Source organism: Thermobia domestica, chromosome 14 (assembly GCF_964235325.1).
Source record: "Thermobia domestica chromosome 14, izTheDome1.hap1.1, whole genome shotgun sequence".
Classification (NCBI taxonomy): domain Eukaryota; kingdom Metazoa; phylum Arthropoda; class Insecta; order Zygentoma; family Lepismatidae; genus Thermobia; species Thermobia domestica.
Window position 1 is genome coordinate 167,396,045 of NC_137467.1, and position 20,237 is coordinate 167,416,281.

A 20,237-nucleotide genomic window follows, 5' to 3' on the forward strand; every position below is an offset into this window, starting at 1 on the left:
AATTCCATGTAAGCTTATTACTTTGTTTCTAATAAAATTATTCACCTGAAGGAGATTAAATGGAATTCCATGTAAGCTTATTACTTTGTTTCTAATAAAATTATTCACCTGAAGGAGATTAAATCAAATTCCATGTAAGCTTATCACTTTGTTTCTAATAAAATTATTCACCTGAAGGAGATTAAATGGAATTCCATGTAAGCTTATCACTTTGTTTCTAATAAAATTATTCACCTGAAGGAGATTAAATGGAATTCCATGTAAGCTTATTACTTTGTTTCTAATAAAATTATTCACCTGAAGGAGATTAAATCAAATTCCATGTAAGCTTATTACTTTGTTTCTAATAAAATTATTCACCTGAAGGAGATTAAATGGAATTCCATGTAAGCTTATCACTTTGTTTCTAATAAAATTATTCACCTGAAGGAGATTAAATCAAATTCCATGTAAGCTTATTACTTTGTTTCTAATAAAATTATTCACCTGAAGGAGATTAAATCAAATTCCATGTAAGCTTATTACTTTGTTTCTAATAAAATTATTCACCTGAAGGAGATTAAATCAAATTCCATGTAAGCTTATTACTTTGTTTCTAATAAAATTATTCACCTGAAGGAGATTAAATGAAATTCCATGTAAGCTTATTACTTTGTTTCTAATTAAATTATTCACCGTATTTTTTGATCATACCTTGTAATTAAGAGTCTTTAAAGCTTAACTGAGTATATGGGTTCGTAAAAGCGTAGTGTACTTATTTTATAGAGCGTAATACTAATTCTAACATAATGACATATATTACTTGAACAATACCAGTTCACAAGGTACACGTACATAAGGAGCACATGTATTGTTGTACTGCATATGTATTCTTCTTACGAGTATGTGATTGAAGGTATTGCTATAAAACAAGTGAGCTTATAATAATCTAGAGGGTGGCCACAAAGTCCCGTTACCCCTGAAAATAAGTAACATAAACCACTAAACGTACGTAAATAACTACACGGAAAGAACTGAATGACGTGAACAACAATGCTTTCGAGAAGTTTTTTTGAGATAGGAAACATTAAGTGTCCAAAGAATCAGTCTGTCGACCTCCATTCTCATGACGAAGGAGTGCCGAATATGCCTCCACTCTCCGATCCATGCCTGCGCCCGAGCCCCCGCCAAGTGAACTTTGTGGTGGACAAACACCGTGTGCGTGGGTTTCCTCGGGGTTCTCCCGTTTCCTCCCACTTTCTTCATTCCACCATTTCATTCATTACTCATCATCACCGTCTCCTTTAGCCTAACCGGCATAACCGTGGGACGTAAAACTCAAAGATTTCATTTCATTTTTCATTTCCATGCCTGCGTCCGATAATTCTTGCACGGGAGTAAGTCGATATGGGTGCAGGCCTAGGTCTTGTTTCATGTGCTTTTGCATAGTCGACCGGGGTATAATCGGTTTTGCAGATCGCTTACACATCGACTTCTGCGGCGATCTCTCCACGGACCCCGCGACGAAATTTGTTTCGGCTCATGTGGACGGTCTGCCACTTCTTTCCTTATGCTTCACACTTCCTGTGGCGAATAGTTTCTGTTTTCGTGATAAAAGTGTTTGTTTCGCGGGAAGATCTCGTTGAAATCTTGTCCGAAAATCTGCACTCACTTCTGCCAGTGTCTTGGTTTCTCTCATACACCCATCAACTTGCAATAACACGTTCTTCAATACTGTAACTGGAAATATTAGCGATCGTTCACACATCTGAAACAATGGAACCTTACATTAGCATTTATAAAGGAGTAACGGGAAAACTTACATTAGCATTTATCAAGGGACAGCGGGACTTTGTGACCACCATATAACCTGCTTTTTAAAATTCTTATTTGCACTTATTTGGCAGACTTTATAAGCCCATTATACGGTTTTGTTGTATTGTGCATAGGGTCTTGAATTTTTGTTGATCTGAAACTATATAATGGTATATGATTGGTAATGCTAGTGATATGTTAGTATGAATCAGAATTTAATACATAATTTTGTTTGGAACAAAAATACGTATACATTGTAAAAGTTACATATTTAGCCGTTGTAACAGTGCCTTGATTGTATTTTATTGGGAGTTAACATTATTATTAGTCTCTTTTGTATATTGTAAATATTTGTGTCACATATTATGTCTAAAACAAGCCAAAGAAGGTAGTTCTTAATGCCGTTGACTTACTGAGTTAAACATTCTCAGCAGATCATTGGCATAAAGGAGCAAATATTATTACATGTGCGGCGTCGCTTAGTTTTATTTTCTTGCAATGTTTTACAAACCTCACTGTTTACTTTTTCCAGTAGGCTTTTTGTTTGGATTCCTTTTTGAACCAGGACTGTGGTGGCTCAGTGATAGAGCGGTCACTTCTGGTGCGTGGGGTCCCTGGTTCGATCCCAGCTCGCGCTAAGTGAACTTTGTGATGGACAAACACCGTGTGCGTGGGTTTTCTCGGGTTTTTCCCGTTTCTTCCCACTTTCTTCATTCCACCATTGAATTCAATTCTCATCATTGCCGTCTCCTTTAGCCTAGCCGGCATAACCGTGGGACGTAAAACGGAAACATTTCATTTCATTTCATTTGAAATCACGATTTTGGTGGAACAAGTGTTTGGTCGTCAGTTAAGGTGTGCGGAACAAATCGAGCTCAGACTTTCCGTTTCTTTAAATCCTTTGTCAAAATTTCGTGAATCATTTCTTTTGTCGTATTTAATTCCTCCGCCATCAATCGCACAGTCGAATTCGCATCGTGAATGATTATTTCATGCACTTGTTCCACCAACTCATCGCGATTTTTGTTTTTCGGTCCGACTGGCTTTGGGTCGTTTTCAAAAAACTCACGACTGTTCCGGTATCGCATATACCACTCGACACATGTGTACGAGATAAGTACTCATCACCATACACTTGTTTCATAATTTCCAGTGTTTCTGTAAAGACTTACCTACCGTAACTTGAAACAAAATTTAATATTAGCTGTTTGCTCCATCGTGTTTATCGTGACGAAGTGTCAGCAGTGTGTTTTTGATATAATACACTCATTTTTCTCTGCTGTAACTTGACACTCCGTTAATCGATTCTCATGATTGTGGTCTCGTTTCGTTGAGCAGATATCTAGCTTTCCGATGATCTATTGCTTCAATAGGTGAACTAGTGGTTATCTGTAAAGAAAAAAAAAGTTTCGTTACTTTTCCGATTTACTGTGTACTTACTAGAAAAACGGTTATTACTGTAAATGTTATCTTTGTTTTATTGCATGCATATATATGTATATTCTTCAAGTTCTAAATTTGTTATTCTCTATTTCGTTACAGAGCAAGAAAGCGTGGCTTTAAGAGTAAACGACGTACACACGTTAGTTCATAGGTTACCGGAACAAAATTTCAGGATGTTAGACATTCTGATTCAACATTTAAGAAGGTAACGCAAATGACAATTTCATTTTTCAAAGAAAAAAAAAAAAAGTGTATTTAAAATAATAATAGTGTAATCAATGTAAGTATTTTTCTGCGCCGTATTTATTTAGTAGATTTGTGATTATTTCGAAACATATGTGCTGAGCAGAACATGTTTACTGTGTAAAGTTAGAACACCAAGGCGAAACAAATTTATTTCTGTCCATATGTGATATAAATACATAGAGCAAATTATTTAAACCAAAAAACCTGGTTTAAACCAAAAAAAAAAACTAATTTTTTCAATATAAACCATGGTTTTTGCCAATCCTAGTTAATTTACTTCTTTATCATTCCCAGGTAATATAAAATCCGTTGTGGTGATTTTCTCTTGTATAAGTAGAGAAATTAATTATTTATTTGATATTTTAAACTTTTGTACATTTGTTTAAATTTGATATATTTTGATGAGCTCCATTTTATATTAACAATTGTTGAAAAGCTCTCTTAGATGCATAATAATTGTTTTTGTCGCAAATTGATTATTACTCACAATTTGTTGCTAGGTTTCGATTAAGGAAGAAATTATTTTAAATTTTTAATATGTAACAATAAGGAGAAAAGTATTTTATTCTGCACCAGATGAAGAAAGTTTTTCTTGCCAGTTTTAAAATTCAAATTTTCTTTCGAAAAACTTTTCAGAATCGTTTGTAAACAAAGTAGGTGTATGAAAATAGTAAGTGAACATCGTCCTAATTATTTCTATTCGACGAACTGTACACTATTTAGATTTTATAACAACGCAAGCCGTATATATGCTTCTTTATCATATTTGTATGTGTAGAATATTTTGGAGAAAGTTTGGTCACTAATTTGACGAGATCTTGAATAGCGATCTTCCGCTTACACAGATGCCTAACCTCTTAAGCTTACAATGACCGAATCAGTTTTATTGCTTAAGCAAGTTAATCCCTTCATGAACATGGCCACATACAGCAATGTGTTTAAATAAAATAAAATAAAATTCGAAGAATAAGCTGTTGAATGGAGATCGAGACTGGACATGTTTAATTTCGTACTTAAGTTTTTTTTTCTTTCTTTTTTTTTCTTCTTTCTTGTGAGCTTGTGTGATAATGTAAACTGAGTCAAAAGTCCCTTACCACCTCTTATAAAATGAAAGCGAGTGCAGATAACTGGCATTGGTAATTGTAGGAACACAGGCCGAAGGAGAACCTTTATGGTGCGTGTCAGGTGAACAGCCGCCGTCCACCAGTTTGAATCTCGCTCAAAAAGTTTAAGTAGGAAGGGGTCATGTGATGTATGAAACAGGACTAGAATTTTAAGACAAACTCAATGGTGTAATCAGATTTAACAACAAGAATAACTTTGAAGTTATTATCTGTTTGCCTATTGGGATTCAGTTAAGGCTTTTCATGCTAATAGACAAAATTAAGGAACAGAAAGCACTCAAGAAAACTGTATTTGTTGCAGTTTTTGCGAATAATACAGTTCTGAGGTGTACAAGTTTACACTGGCTTTTTCAGAGTTACTAATTGGCATTTGGTGCTCAACAAGAATGGCCGCCACTCACAAACGGGCTGGATTAAAAATTTTAAAACCAGTGTTGTGCAGCTAATGAATATATAATAGTGTGTAGGAAAAAATTAAACAAAAATAAAAATAACCAAAAAACCTCTAAATTCGCATAGTGCCCATGCTGAAAGTAAATGTAATACGGTAGGAACATTCAACATTATTAAATACCGAAAATGTATCTGAACAGAGAAATATTAAGTTCAGTTTGCAAACCGTTTTCTGTGTTGGTTCACTATTATTGATAATAAATTAAGTTCTCTTCTTGCACTCATCAGTAGGACAAAACAGAACTAATTAATTTCATAAACAGACAATAGACATGTAAATGTCATGTAATATTACCACGATAAGCATTCATAACAAATCCAGTTTACTTCTTTATTTGGGTACCATAAATTACTAAATTCGACATTCATCATCATAGGTATTCTGCCCTTATTGGTAGGTCACTTGCCGCAGCTGAGAAGCTTCCATGCTCCACGGTCCTCCGCCAACTTCTTCGTCTTCGCGTATGATCTTTCTGTTTTTATATCATCCATTAATTGTAGTCTCCTTCGCCCCCTCCCTCTCTTTCCCGCCACCATACCCTCTAGGACGTCCCTCATGATACAATTTCTTCTTACATTTTCCAAATTCGACATTGGAAACCTCTAAAACAGAACTAATAATCTTCTTTCCAATCACACAACAAAATAAACGTATTTGCCCAAGATAAAAAGGTTACATTATACTTTTTAAGTAGCCATCTCCTTAACAACAAATCAACAAAACCCTTTAATTGTCTCCGACAGCGCAATAACGTTACTAGGCTACTTTAAATTTTTAAAGCATTTTCTATCCAACTAATTAAAAGTTTCTCAACAATCATGTCATTCGTATTTTGTGATGAACGAATTTCTCCCCTTTGTACCGAATTCAAATACGTATGAACTGAAGAGTTATTCCTACTTGTTATGAAGAAGTTTGTGTTCAGAATGAGAAATTTCTGTTCGGTAGTACTGCTTGTATTTTTTGCAGGGACAGAAATAATCTGTCCGTATTCTGGAAGTGCCCGTTAAGGGAGGTTTTACTGTACTGTATACTTGTTAATAGTGTTACATAGAAATAGATAACTGTTACATTGAGGCATGCATCTCATAAGTTATACAAGGTATATTAAAAAGAACTTCACAACTTTGTAAACTCGTATTGATTTATTTATTTACCTTACAGACATGGTTTTGGTGTCATTTTGTAGCAAAATACATAAGATTTTTTACCTTATACTTAAAGAGGTTCAATATGGCTTCCATTGATATGGCACACATCCCATCTGAAGTCTCACTTGCTCCACAACGTCTTCAAGCGCACGGGGACGATCTGGAGATCTGTTGTACCTTACTGAACATCCAGTTTAAATAAAACACGTACGCCACTAATAAATAGTAGGCCTACTGGGAGGATCTTTACCATACTTTGTACGAAATGTATGAAAATTACTTGTACAGTTGTCACAGACTTGGACTCTTCAAACCAAAACACACAGCTAGCACCAAGGATGTTATAAATAGAAGATCTGCCCATGTGTATCGTCTAGGGATGGCCACAAAGTTCCGGTTCCGCGAGGAACCGGTTCTTGGATATCCGGTTTTCAGAACCGGTTCCATAGAACTGGTTTCAGACCTGGATTCGAAGAACCGGTTCCAGACCTGGATCGAAGAACCGGTTCTAGATCTGGATCCGAAGAACCGGTTTCATACCTGGATCCGAAAAACCGGATCCGTTCAGACCCGAAAACCGGTTCCACCAGGAACCGGTTCTGGCCATCCCTAGTATCGTCATCCTATTAAATCGATGAAGCCAAAAAACAAAAAAACAACCGAACATCGGCACGTCGGATTGGCTACTCTCGTTTCCGCCATCGTCTGATTGGCTATTTTCGTTTCCGCCATGATTGTTGGCTCAAAACATTGCGATCCTATTGGGTGGAGCGGGCAGAGTAGGGGTGGCGAAACTGTGACGTATGGCTTCAAGATTTTGTTGTAAGGGCAGATCCTCTATTTTATAAGATCCTTGGCTAGCACGCTCGAGACCAGTAAAGGCAACCATCTATGCTGCAACTGCCGCTAGCGCTAGCAGTGGCTTCTTTCTGTACTAGTGAACTAGCTATGTGAGTCAAAGTTTGATGTATTTTGCTACAAAATGACACCAAAACCATGTCTGTAAGATAAATGAATAAATCAACATGAATTTTGAAAGTTGTAAACTCCTTTTGATACACCCTGTATTTACAGAATCAATAAATTACTCCTACCTGAATTCATTTAATTTGGACGACCTTTTTTTTCAAAATACAATGGTTATAGTGACTTTACATAGTGTTTTCAGTGAGTTGAGTACATGCTTATATTAATTTACAGTCTTTCCAACATACTTCTAAAATTTTCCACGCTATATCGCTTGGTGCTTAAATATTCTCTTTTCTTTTTCCCAGAGTTGCGGATAAGGCTGATAAAAACCTCATGAGCGTTAGTAATCTTGGGGTGTGTTTTGGTCCAACGTTGCTACGTCCAGAAGAAGAGACAGTAGCAGCCATAATGGACATTAAGTTTTGTAATGTCGTCGTAGAAATTCTCATCGATAATTATGAGAAAGTAAGTACATAGATGCTAGAATATAGTATCTATTACGGTCATATTATTTTGGGTATAATTTGTGGTTATTCATGAGCAGGTTTAATTGATTTAAATCGATTTTTTTTTAAATCTATAATTTAAACCGAATTTATTTTGCATAAAACAAATAAAATACAGTCTTTCTGGCCATTTTAGGACACAAATTGAATATAAGTCTAAAACTCGCTCCTAGCTTAAACTTATTATGTGATGTTAGGGATCATGATAATGCAAGTTTAAATCAAATATCTATTAAAAATATACAAGGTGTCGTAAGAAAGTTTTAAGACTGAGCTTGTAATTTAAAAATATTACTTACTATTTTTACTTACATGCTATTGCGATTGATCTTCTTCAGAGCAAGGGTCTTTCCACTCCTGGAAGCATTCCTGAAAATTATCTTTCATAAGGGTGTGAAGAACTCCCTCCGTATTTACCTGGATATCTTCAATTGAGTGAAATCTCGTCCCTTTCAGCGACAGTTTTAATTTAGGAAACAGGTAGAAGTTAGCAGGGGCCAAATCAGAGGAATAGGGGGGTTGTGGAAACAGGAATTTTGAATTTGACCAAAAATTCCTTGACCGATAACGAGTAGTTCCAGTTTTCCATCCATCTTGCGCGATTAATAATACGCCACGACACACGCCCGCACATAACAGGTTGCTATGCTGTACTAAACAAAGATACTGTAGTGATCCTAGCAGCTCGTATCAACATCACACCAAGCCACCGCTTCCAGGCTAACGAGCAATTATGTCTACTCCTCTTAAACAGTGGCGTCACCTGTTTGAAATCTTCCCAATTACACCTCATATATTAAAGTTCATACGCCAAGAAATTTCACGAAGTATTTTATTTAGTCATCTCACACTGTACAGAATACTTTAGGAGAAAGCTTGAATCCTTGTGATGTTCAATACTCACAAGTTTTAATTCAGACTTGTACATATCGTGTTTATACATAGCCTTTTTACACTAGAACTTTGTTAATAAATAGAAAAAAAATTGAAAAACACATATTTTAAAAAAATACCATAATTGATTTACAAAATAACTGTTCGTTCATAACACTGCCTAGGTATTGTGCAAAAATTATTTCTACAGAACTACTAGAACATCTTACGAATTGTGCTGATATCTTAGTCATACTCAGTGCAAATAACTTGAAATCAATTGTTTATATTCGTATACAATCCATGCAAATATGCAGGTTTATCTTCATTAATTGGACAATTTTAAAGCAAATTATACTACTATTCATTGAGAGAGTTATGATGAAAGGAGGATGCATATATGTTGTATTAAAATAGGGAATAGCATAAGGATTCGCCTTCCGAAGATTTTCGGTGGAGCTACCTTTCACCCTGTAAATAGTGAAGTATTATGAAGCACAGCTATGAAAAAAAAAGAAAAAAAAAAGAAAAAAAAAGAAGTCCACTTTGTTTTTGAAGGAGCTGTATTCTGGCAGCTATGTTGAGGACGGTGTAATATAATAATAGTCTCTCACAAGTAAAGAAAATTAAGTGTTTCTTAAATTCCACGTACAGATAAGAGTACAGGTCTGTTGAAAGAGAAATAGGTGGTTACTGTTTTTGAACACAACTTTATATTACATTATATATGTAAGTGAAAAGTTTGAAGAACGTTAATATAATTTTAAAAATAATTCTTAAAAATAACAAAACATTACAAGTATTCCAGTGGTTAATATAATTATAATCACTATAGTCAGTCATTGTTTAGATACTAACAAATTAAAAATTGTTTGATGTATGTTACGTTGACATTTTATAGATACATATATATTTTTCGTTTCAGATCTTTAAATCAAAACCTGAAATTTGCGATGTGCCACAGCGGGAAAGTCACATGCAAAGGTCTCAAGTCACTCCCCCACCAGTCACTGCCAACAACCAATCGAATCACGCGTCCTTCTCACGTTCCTCCCCTCAGTCAACGCCTCCCCCTCCCTCCCAGGTCCATGTAGTGCGTGGGGTGGGGAATAAGTTTCATACTGGTGGACAACCTGTGACACATGTAAGTACATAGAAATTTAAATAAATGCATATTATATTATTTATGTAAGTTGCTTGACGGGAATAAACAAAAACCAACCAACTATTTCTATTACGTGATGAGGTAAATAATGGAATGTAAACTACCAGATTTTCGCGAAATGCACTATACTTGGTTTCGAAACAGACACATAAGAAATGAAATTTTGGTTTAATTTTAGAAATTTAACGTACTTTTTCAGCACCGAGCCTATATGAGGCGTGGACTTACAGTTTAAGATGGAATTCGAATCACCAAAATGCGTTCAAATTTTAATCTTTTTTGAATATCACTCATTCTAGCTGTGGAAGTTTTTGTATAAAATAAAAGATAAATTCTGACCAAAGCGTATGTTATCTAATAAATAATAGCATTATATTTTCGGCAAAGACATTTTGCCGAAACTGTAACGCTATTATTTGTTAGACAGTGTATGCTTTGGTCAGAATTTGTCTTCTATTTAATCCTTTCTCACTGGGAACTGAACCTGGAAGCACGTGTACGAAAGGCGGACGCGCTAACCACTAAACTTGCAGAAAAGGCTAAAAAAAAAATTAAGAGTAAATGAGGATAGGATAAAATGACATAAAAATAAACCAATGAAAAACGACTGACAGCGTTTGAAATGTGGGTGTGGAGAAATATGAAGTGAATTAGCTGGGTCGAGCGGGAAACGAATGAGAGGGTGTTAGGAAGGGAAACTGGTTGGAACATTGGCTAAGAAGGAACTGTATCATGAGAGACGTATTAGAGGGTATGGCAGCAGGAAATAGAGAGAGGAGACAAAGGAGACGATATTAATGGATGATATCAAAACAAAGAATTCATACGTGAGGACAAAGAGGTTACTGGAAGACCGAGAAACAAGCTTCTCAGTTGCAGCAAGTGACCTGCCAAAATGGCAGAATACCTATGATGATGGTGACATCTGTATTTTCAGTGTTTTCAGAGGAATCCAACTCTTGTCATGTGTAGTCAGGACAAAGTGTGGAATAATTCAACACCTTCGTGACAGTTGATAGTACAGTTACATACAATATGTATATTGTGAGCTTGTTAAACATCTGCAAGAAACCTCGTGTATGTTAGGAAATAGGTTAGTGTATTTCTTATACACTTTAATACTAGCCGTCGGCTAGTGCTCCCAGGCCTTCGTATTTCCTCGGCCTACGACCTCGCACCTCATGCTTCAACCTTTGCTTCCATGTTTTGCGCGGCGAGAATTCGTTTATATATATATATTATTTCCGAAAAATTTAACGTTTTTCACATTTCGATCAAAGTGAAGTGATAAAAACCCATCTCGGCCCAAGTGCTAACTGTATTCAAAAATGGATGAGCCGTTTTCCCTTGATGATAAGACTGACAACCTCGAAGTCATTTTATGTATTAAAAAAAAATAAATAAATAAATAAATAGAAATGCCCCCCTCCCTCCATCTCTTGTTAACAGCGGAATTTCCGGAAATGTTGTGACATATTTTCACTTCTTTTGAATAAGGAATTTATATATCAATTTTGATATCCCTAATGTGTGTCTAATCTTAACGAATTTCGAGATATGATCATTTTATTATGACAGTTGCAACCCCAACCCCTTTCTTTCTCTCTTGCCATTTTCTTCGCTTCTAAGGGAAACATTAAACATCGCTGAGCCACGTTTTTAATTATTGTAAATGAAAAATTTAAATATCAAATTTCATATCTCTAACCTTAAGGAATTTCGAGATATGCCCATCTTACTTTAACAATTGCAAAACATACCCTTTTTTTCTTGCCTTATAGGGGAAATATCTAAAACCGCTGAAACATGCCTTTAATTATTTTAAATGAAAAGTCGAAATACCAAATAATATGTGTCTAGCTTTAAGGAATTTTGGGATATGACCATCCTATTCTAACAATTGCAGCCCCGCTCTTTTTGTTCCCTTTTGAGAGAAACAAAAACGGTGAAACACGTCGTTAATTATTTTAAATAAAAAGTCTAAATACCAAATATCGTATCTCTAACCGTAAAGGATTTCGAGGTATAGGTATCCACTTATAACACTTGTAACCCCACCCTTTTTCTGTAGCTCCGCGTACTGTAGTCGCTAACGCTCTCGCCTTTGGTACGAGCGGTCCCGGGTTCGATTCCTGATGGCATTCGGTCGAAAAAATAAAAAGCTTTTTCAGGCCAGCCATACTGAATGAGGTTTTCCTGCGTTTTCCTCATTTACACCAGACAAATACCGGGGTGGTACCTAACATATAGGTCCCAGGTCGCTTCCTTCCTTTCCTTTCCTTTCCCCTAGTAGTGTGCTTCCTGAGGGACGTCATTCCTCAAACGTAACGGGCTTACATGGCCATAGATATAGAAAGCGTAGAAATCTAAATCCCACCCTTTTTCTTTCCGTCTATTTTTCTACTAAGGGATTCCCGAGAATAGGGGAAATATCGAAAAACACTGAAACACATGTCTAATTACTTTAAATGAGAAGTCTATATACTAAATTTCATGTATCTACCCTTCAGAGACACGGACATTTTATTATCATAATTGCCACCCCTATTCTCCCCCCTCTTTCCTCGTCGAATTTTCAAAAATCGTTCCTTAGTAGTGCCTTACGTTACAAATTCGATGCACTATCAAAATTCCAAGTTTCTAGCGTAAGCAGTTTGACGTCGATGTTGATTATTCACTCATTCACTCACTCAGGAGTTCTTTTCTTTTATATAGAGAGATTACTTCATTTTATCATTACTAATTAACCCCTATAAAACCATGGGGTCGTTTTCGACCCACCTATACATATCTTCCCACGAGGCCGAAAACGACCCAGAGAATTAGCCACTATATTCCCAGAGGATCGATTTCAACCCACCCCCATACAGATGCACTCATTAGAAATATCAAACTATTTTCACCATTCCAATTCGCTATTCAAACTATTTCCAATTATTGACACTAACTAACTACTATTTATAAATATCATCGAAATCCGTTACAAAAAGTAAATATGGGTTAACCCTCAGTCCTTGCTTGTTTGTGAGCTCCTTCGTGGCTAAGCGGTTAGCGTACGCGCCTTTTGCGTAGGAGACCCGGGTTCGATTCCCGGTAGCTCGTGTGGTTTGGATTCCACGTTAATCAGTAGGTCCACGTCTCATATAGCCTCGCCGCTGAAGTGGTCGTTAAACTCAAAATCAACTCAAGTCTTGCTTGTTTGTCTTGAAAATGCCGATAATGGATTTAACAGTTTTTTTTTCAGTCAATTAGCATACAAGTTAAAAGATCAGGTTTATCTATTCTTGTTTATTCTAAATACCTTTTATTTTCAAATGAAACACGTGAAGATATGTTGTGAATATGGTTGGTCATCTTAAGAAGATCATATCTGTCAGCACAGATTTATTGATTTTGACTTGACTTGACATTTTGACTTATTAATACAGCACGAGCAAAAGTGTTTTCTTTTCCTTTAGCTTTAACAGAGAATACTTGTTCGGTATTGGACACCTTATTCAGAAGACATTATTGTTAGCAAATCAACTTGCAATAAAATAGGCTTATTTTTGAAGCAACATGTATTGCGGGAAGCATTTTATAAAGAAAAATAACATCTTTATGCCCAAACATGTATCGTCCTAAGGTTTGTTCGTGTATTATTACTAGTAACGAACAGACTTGATCTTTGAGCTGCATTCCTAAAATAGATCACAATCGCTAGCATAAACCAGTTCACAACCCATTTGTGTTTCATCGCATAAGTAAGCTATAGAATTCTATGTAATAACCCAATCGGTAAATCAACTGAAAACAAATATAATTGATTAAACTGAATATTTTGCTAGAATTTTCCTATAAAGCTTCAGCAGATTCGCCTGACTTTGTCTTCACTGGAAAATCTATGTACCTTTGCTGGAAAATGTACAAAATTACATTTCATTTTATGATGTGAGGTGATTTTCCAGTAAAGAACCACACAGACGATTCTGCCGAAACCGTATAGAAACGTTCTAAGATGATGCAATAAGTGCTAAGTTTAATTAATTATTATTAACATTCGTCAATTTTTGTCGTTAAACTACAAGGAGCATTCAAATCAATCCGGGATTTTTTGTAGTATATATAGCTATATATCAAGGAGTGAAATTTGCAGTTATTTATCCACATAATTTCCTACTACAATTATATATTTATCCCAGCGTTTTACTAACGCCTGGAAGGCTTCGGCATAGAAAGATTTGTCAGTATGTCTGAACCTCCTAGGACAGCCTGCTTCAATGAAAATGTTAACCTCCAAGTAATTCTTTCCGAAGTCCAAACGGTGGAGATCACTTGGTCCTTCAATCCAGTGCAGACTTCAATTCGTCAGGGGGTGTATCTAAGCAGGCGAACAACAGCGCAAGCAGGTGATAAATAGGCGGAAGACGTAACAGCACCGCAGTCCTCCATTTGCTAACAGAGCTTAAAGGGAACACGGGCCCCGCCTTCGAATGCTATTAAGTTTGTTCCATTTTTACTCCAAGAGTTCGCATTACAAGTCAATCCAAGTAGTTCGTAGTATGCGTCAAGGTGATCCTATGAGTTTGTAGTTCTATTCCTTGGCTTTTGCACCATTACTTGTAAATTAAATAGTAATATTCGACGTTTTTGCTTTATTGTATAGCTTTTACGTGTTTGTGGGTAAGCGGACATCATCATATATATAGGTAAATGAAGCCAATGAATATACATTCCATTATATTCTTTCCGCTATCAATTTCGAACGTAAGTAGATCTGAAAATATGCAATGGAAACTATCGTACGACATATACTAGTTTGAAAAATATGTATTTGACACACTTCGTATTTTATGTGTGTGCGGATTATACTCAATTTTTGTTCCAAAATTAGATTGAGCCTTCTGTGCCGTTTAAAAGTAGAAAGCTCTTTTGGAACACAGCTTGCACTCTTTTTTTTTTTGGGAGCAGCAAATGATCGTCAATTTATTGTTTTACTATTCCTAACGATTCCTATTATGTAAAGATTACACACCTAGCAATTTCACATGTTATGCGACTATTGTCAATAATAAGCAGTTTATCGCGCTGAATGTTCCCGGGAATGACTGTTGTGGGTCGAGAACGTCAGTGGTAGACGTACGGCCATCTTTGACACATTTGCATCATTCAAACGTCTTACAGTGTTGAGTGTCTCATCATTGTATTGTGACTGAAGTCGTCTTTAAATTTCAATTGGTTTTATATCCTTCTTCACTAAAAATTTCCTCACCACACGCTGTTCTGTGTAGACACTCACACAGTTGTCCGCCATCTTGAATAACGGTCTCTGGACACTGGTGTGCGAAATGAGCGCCGCATATCACCAACAGGACACAGCTGCTAGTTCCTACTGCATGCATTACCTCTAGAACTCGATTTTAAACCTGTAAATAAAAAGTCTCGGATTGACTTGACGCTTCTCGTAGTATGGAAGTAAATATCCTAGAAGAAACTAGTAGAACGAAGATAGACTAGCCGGTTTCTTTCTGCTGTGATTGAAAAGGGTACATGGAGAATTAGAAATTACATTTAGGGATACCGTATATATATATATATATATATATATACAAGAACTGTGTAATTGTGACTTAATTGCATATGATATATATTCAGTTGTACAGTCAGCGACAAAAATTCTTTCCGTTTGGTAAAATTTATTTGGGAGAATATTGATGGTAGGACTGGAACGTACAGAAAATTACATTGTTTTTAGCTTACTGAAAACTATACTTAAATTGTCCTTCCCTTCTGAAGTTACTTACTAAACGAAAATAACTTTTGTAGCTGACTGTACACATTATTATCCTCCGATACTTGTAATATTTACTGTTAGAAATTAAGTCTTGACAGATACAACTACAGATGTTGTGCTATTCTTCTTCTTCTTTATTATTATTATTATTATTATTTATTTATTTATTTATTTATCTATTTATTTTAATTTATTTCGAACATGGAAGTTAAAGTGAAAAAGCTAGAACCAAACTTAAAGTCTGTAAGCTTGTAAATATTTTTAGTTGGCATTGTTGTAGTTGCTTATTTTTGTCATTGAGTTGTTACTATAGAAATGTATTCTAGTAAACCTGTATGATGTGCAATAAATTGGTCAAGAAAATGTTTTTTGGTAGCGTAATTAATGTAAGTATTCTGCGTATATTCATTTATATTAATATTCTAAATAATTACGTTTATATTCAAAAAATCTGAACACCTTCTTCTCTTTCAAAATGTCTGTACCATTATCTATTAGTAGGAGTGAAGCGTATGTTCTTTTTTCCTTTAAATCCTTTTTTTGAAACCTGCTTGGAGTCCCGGGTTCGATCCCAGCCCCCGCCAAGTGAACTTGGTGGTGGACAGACACCGTGTGCGTGGGTTTCCTCGGGGTTCTCCCGTTTCCTCCCAGTTTCTTCATTCCACCATTTCATTCATTACTCATCACCGTCTCCTTTAGCCTGAACCGGCATAAAAGTGGGACGTAAAACTCAAAGATTTCATTTTTTCTTGAAACGTGAGGGTTAGTTTGCTTCTTGAGACGAGTGAAACGGCAGAACGATCAGTTTGTATACTCGGGGGCTATGACGCAAACTGCGTCATTGAAATATTTGGGGGGTTAAAAATCAAAATAAATATGTTTGAGTGAGTGTAAAAATTAATCGAAAAGAAGATTTTTTCATGGAAGAACACCTACGGATAGACAATTGGGGGGGTGCGTCATGGACATAAGGGGGGGAAGCACCACTGGTATACCCACAGTTAAACACTCTCCATTCTCTCTCGAAATAATGGATACATAATGACTACAAGCTATGACGAACCAAGTACCAAGACACGTTTCGATCTTCTTTGATAGACTCTACTTTGTTGCCCAAGGAGAAGGTACTTCGTTAAATAAACTGTTGAACATCCTTCTTATAAAGATGGGGGAATCTATAATTGATCCTTATAGGTTCTTAAGAGCAATGTATAGTATATTTACTTTTTTTTGGTGTAACATTCTGGAGAGGGTTAGTCATAAAAATGAAACAGCCGTACGTAGTGTTGACTGTACCTAAAACTTAAGATGGAAAACCGACGTGAGGTGTCATTAGAGGGCAACTATCCGAAGTATTTTCTCACTTACAAGGGTTCACTATAAAAACCGGTTGTCACATTAGTAAAGTCCACAACGATAATAGAGTTTTTCTCATGCAGTGGAAAGCATTTCGAGATGTATGATTTCGAGGGCAGTGCCAATATTCTGTTGCAGTTCTTTTAATTCCTTTGACAGAGGAACATTATACAGCATATTTTGCTTAGCCCTAAGCAAGAAAGGAAAAGAAAAAATAAAATGAAATCTTTGAGTTTTACGTCCCATGGTTGCTCCGGCTAAGCTAAAGGAGACGGTGATTATGAGAAATGAATGAAATGGTGGAACGAAGAAAGTGGGAGGAAAGGGGAGAACCCCGAGTTGAGTTGAGTTGATTTTAGTTTAGCGTCCCGTTCAGCAGCGAGGCTATATGAGACGTGGACCTACTGATTTACGTGGAATCCGAACTACATGAGCTCCCGCCGGGAATCGGACCCGGGTCTCCCACGCCAAAGGCGCGTACGCTAACCACTTAGCCACGAGGGAGCTCTAGGGAGAACCCCGAGGAAGCCCACGCATACGATGTTTGTCCACCACAAAGTTCACTTGACGCAAGCTGGGATCGAACCAGGGATCCCATGCACCAGTAGTGAACGCTCAACCACTGAGTCACCCTCCCCACCCCCCACCCCGAAAAGAAAAGAAAGTTGCAAAGTGTAAGATAAGGTAAGAATATTGTAGCCAGTATATCAGCAGTAGCATAACCAATTCAATTGGGGGCAGATTTTATCACAAGCAGCGCGTCTGCGCCAAGTGCAATTCGGTGTCGTGATACTGTTGGGTCATCTCACGCAATAAAAATCTAGGTTAAAAATTTCATAACAGGAGAAATGCGTATCATGAAAATATATTCTTCCTTAAGTGCGGCGTGACAAATCCAATGGAAAAGCATGTCGCTGTGCAGATCGCTGTGGACTCCGCAAGAAATAAGTTCTAAAAGCCTAAACAGTCTTTGATGTTCGGGAAGTTTTCCTTCGTCCTGGATGCCTCGTGATTAGTGCTGAACGAGTTGGTTTAAAATTCTCATGCCCCAAATCTGTATTAAGTAAACTGACTGAATCTTATCATGACACCGAAGTTCAAAGTGACGTCGGAACTCTGTCTTGCGGCTTCTAAACAAGTTTTTTTAAAAAATGATTCTACTATAAATGCAGCGTGTTTTCTTTTCTTCTTCTGACCATTCATCCATATTTACTAAATGAGATTATTATGGAACAAAATAGAATCTTGACAATGAAATCCCTGATACACTGAAATCAAAATCTTCCATTACTCGACGCCGCCTTGTGTAAGGTACGTACATACTTGTAAAGCTGTTTTATTCTTCAAATTTCGTCGATATTTATGTTTTAAGTTGCCTTGTACTCAAATTCTAAAATCTGTTGTTCTCTTTTCAGGCTGTGATAAAGTCTTACTATGACGGCCCGCTGTCTGTTAATATGAGCTCCAGTATGTACAATGTACATCAAGCTGTTCCTGTACGTGACACTGCCTTCCTTCGAGATCATGGCAGCAGTTCGTCGTCGCTACACCAGCCAAATATACGAGCGGCAGGGGTCACAGCGTATTCGGAGGGTAACTTGCATACCATGTCTCAGGGATCACACACGCATAGTCCTCGTCAGCAACATCCGAAACAAAAGACTGCATTCCAGTATATCCCAATTAGTAAGCGCATTTTTTTTTATTAAACTAGAAAAATAGCCAATCTTTGATTTAAAAAATGTTTTTACTAGAACAGAACGTATCCAGTTAATTTATTTTTATAGGTTGAGTGGTCACCACCGTCCCACCCACATGCAACCCATTTTTTACGATTTCGGAAATATTGCATAATTAATCCTACTGAGAATTGTTATCATGATACAAAATAACAGTAAAATAATCTACGTGTTTGTGGTCCTATTTATTCTTTAGCAATTGATCACTTGTTTGATTGGTTTTTTTTTATGTCCCTCAGACTATATAGGACGAGATATACAGTTTGGAGTAAGATATAAACCACTGTAGTGCGTTCGGTTCTCTCCTGTCAACCCCGAGACCTCATGCACCAAAGGCACCGACTCTAGCCTAAGGAGAAGGATTTAGTAGGTATTCATTGCGAAAGCATGTGATATGAAGACATCATTTCTTGGCCGTGGAGAACATCTCGAAAAGAAGTACAATTTAGAAATTCTGCATTAGTTCCGCTGTTGAGTATTGTTTACCTGTTTGACCTATGATTGTTCTAAGAGGTCTTTTGTAATTTGATTAAGTTGTTATTTTTTTTTTCTTTGATTTTAAGTTTAGCGTGCCGTTCAGCAGCGAGACTATATGAGACATGGACCTACAGTTTAACGTGGGATCCAAACCACATGAGTTCCCGTCGGTAATCGAACCCAGGTCTCCCACGCCAAAGGTGCGTACGCTAACCGCTTAGCCACGAGGGAGATCCTTAGAATTAGTTTTCTTTTTCTATTGTCTGGTATAGAATATATAAGAACCACAATCATGACAATTTCCTTATTGAAATTTTGTAACATTCAGACCTTTTGATCTCAACGTTTGCAAATAATTAATTTCTACAAAGTAATCAATGCCACTTAAGGTACAACGAAATTTTAGTTCTTTATTGCATAAATTACTCAACGGGGAATAGAAGTTTTATTTGTGAAGGTTGTCATAATAGTTCATAATGGTCCAGGACCGACCAGTCATTAGTCATAATGGGTTGTCATAATGGTCCAGCACCAGTCCATTATTCGAACAATTGTTCGAATATCGAATAATTATTCGAGTGTTGGAAACTAATATTCGGTTGTTCGAATAACATGAAACTTGTTCGAATAATTTTAACAATATTAGTCTATACCTGCGATTGCGTACAAATGAAGCTTCTTACATTTGTTTACAAATAAAGTTGTAGCAGAGGATGGATTTTGTTCGACTCGTGAAATCTGTTCTGGTCTCGAGTGTGTGATTTGAATACGACGAGGGGTGATCAGAAAATAAGGTTACAAAGCCTGCAGTGAAACGTGTATATATATTTCATACAGTCAACAGATAGTGCAGTATATACATATCGGTTGAGGCTTTGTCGCATCGTGGGATGAGTTTAAAGATTTCCTCCTGGTAATAATCCTGTCCTTGCATGTTCAGTCACATTGTAACGAATTGTTCCACCTCCTCGTCTGAAGCGAAGCAACGGCTTCCTAGGTGCTCCTTCAGGTGGAGGAACTAGTGAAAGTAGCTTGGAGCGAGGTTCGAACTGTAGGGAGAATGGTCGATGATTCCCCAGCTGTATTCAAATCTGTTGATGCCGTGCTGGGTCGGCCACTGTGATCCTCGACGGTGACGTTTTCTCTATCAGCTGCGAACTTTCGACA

General features: G+C 36.7%; 1 protein-coding gene across 3 annotated transcripts in view; it reads left to right on the forward strand.

Annotated features, from left to right (window-relative positions):
• Graf (GTPase regulator associated with FAK) overlaps positions 1–20,237 on the forward strand; it is a 329,103-nt gene that overhangs the window by 276,800 nt on the left and 32,066 nt on the right. For all 3 annotated transcript variants that reach the window (XM_081739156.1, XM_081739155.1, XM_081739157.1), the window contains exons 14-17: positions 3,337–3,442; positions 7,487–7,646; positions 9,486–9,704; positions 18,270–18,540. In XM_081739156.1, coding sequence (XP_081595282.1) covers positions 3,337–3,442; positions 7,487–7,646; positions 9,486–9,704; positions 18,270–18,540 — 756 coding nt within the window. The remainder of the gene's footprint in view (positions 1–3,336; positions 3,443–7,486; positions 7,647–9,485; positions 9,705–18,269; positions 18,541–20,237) is intronic.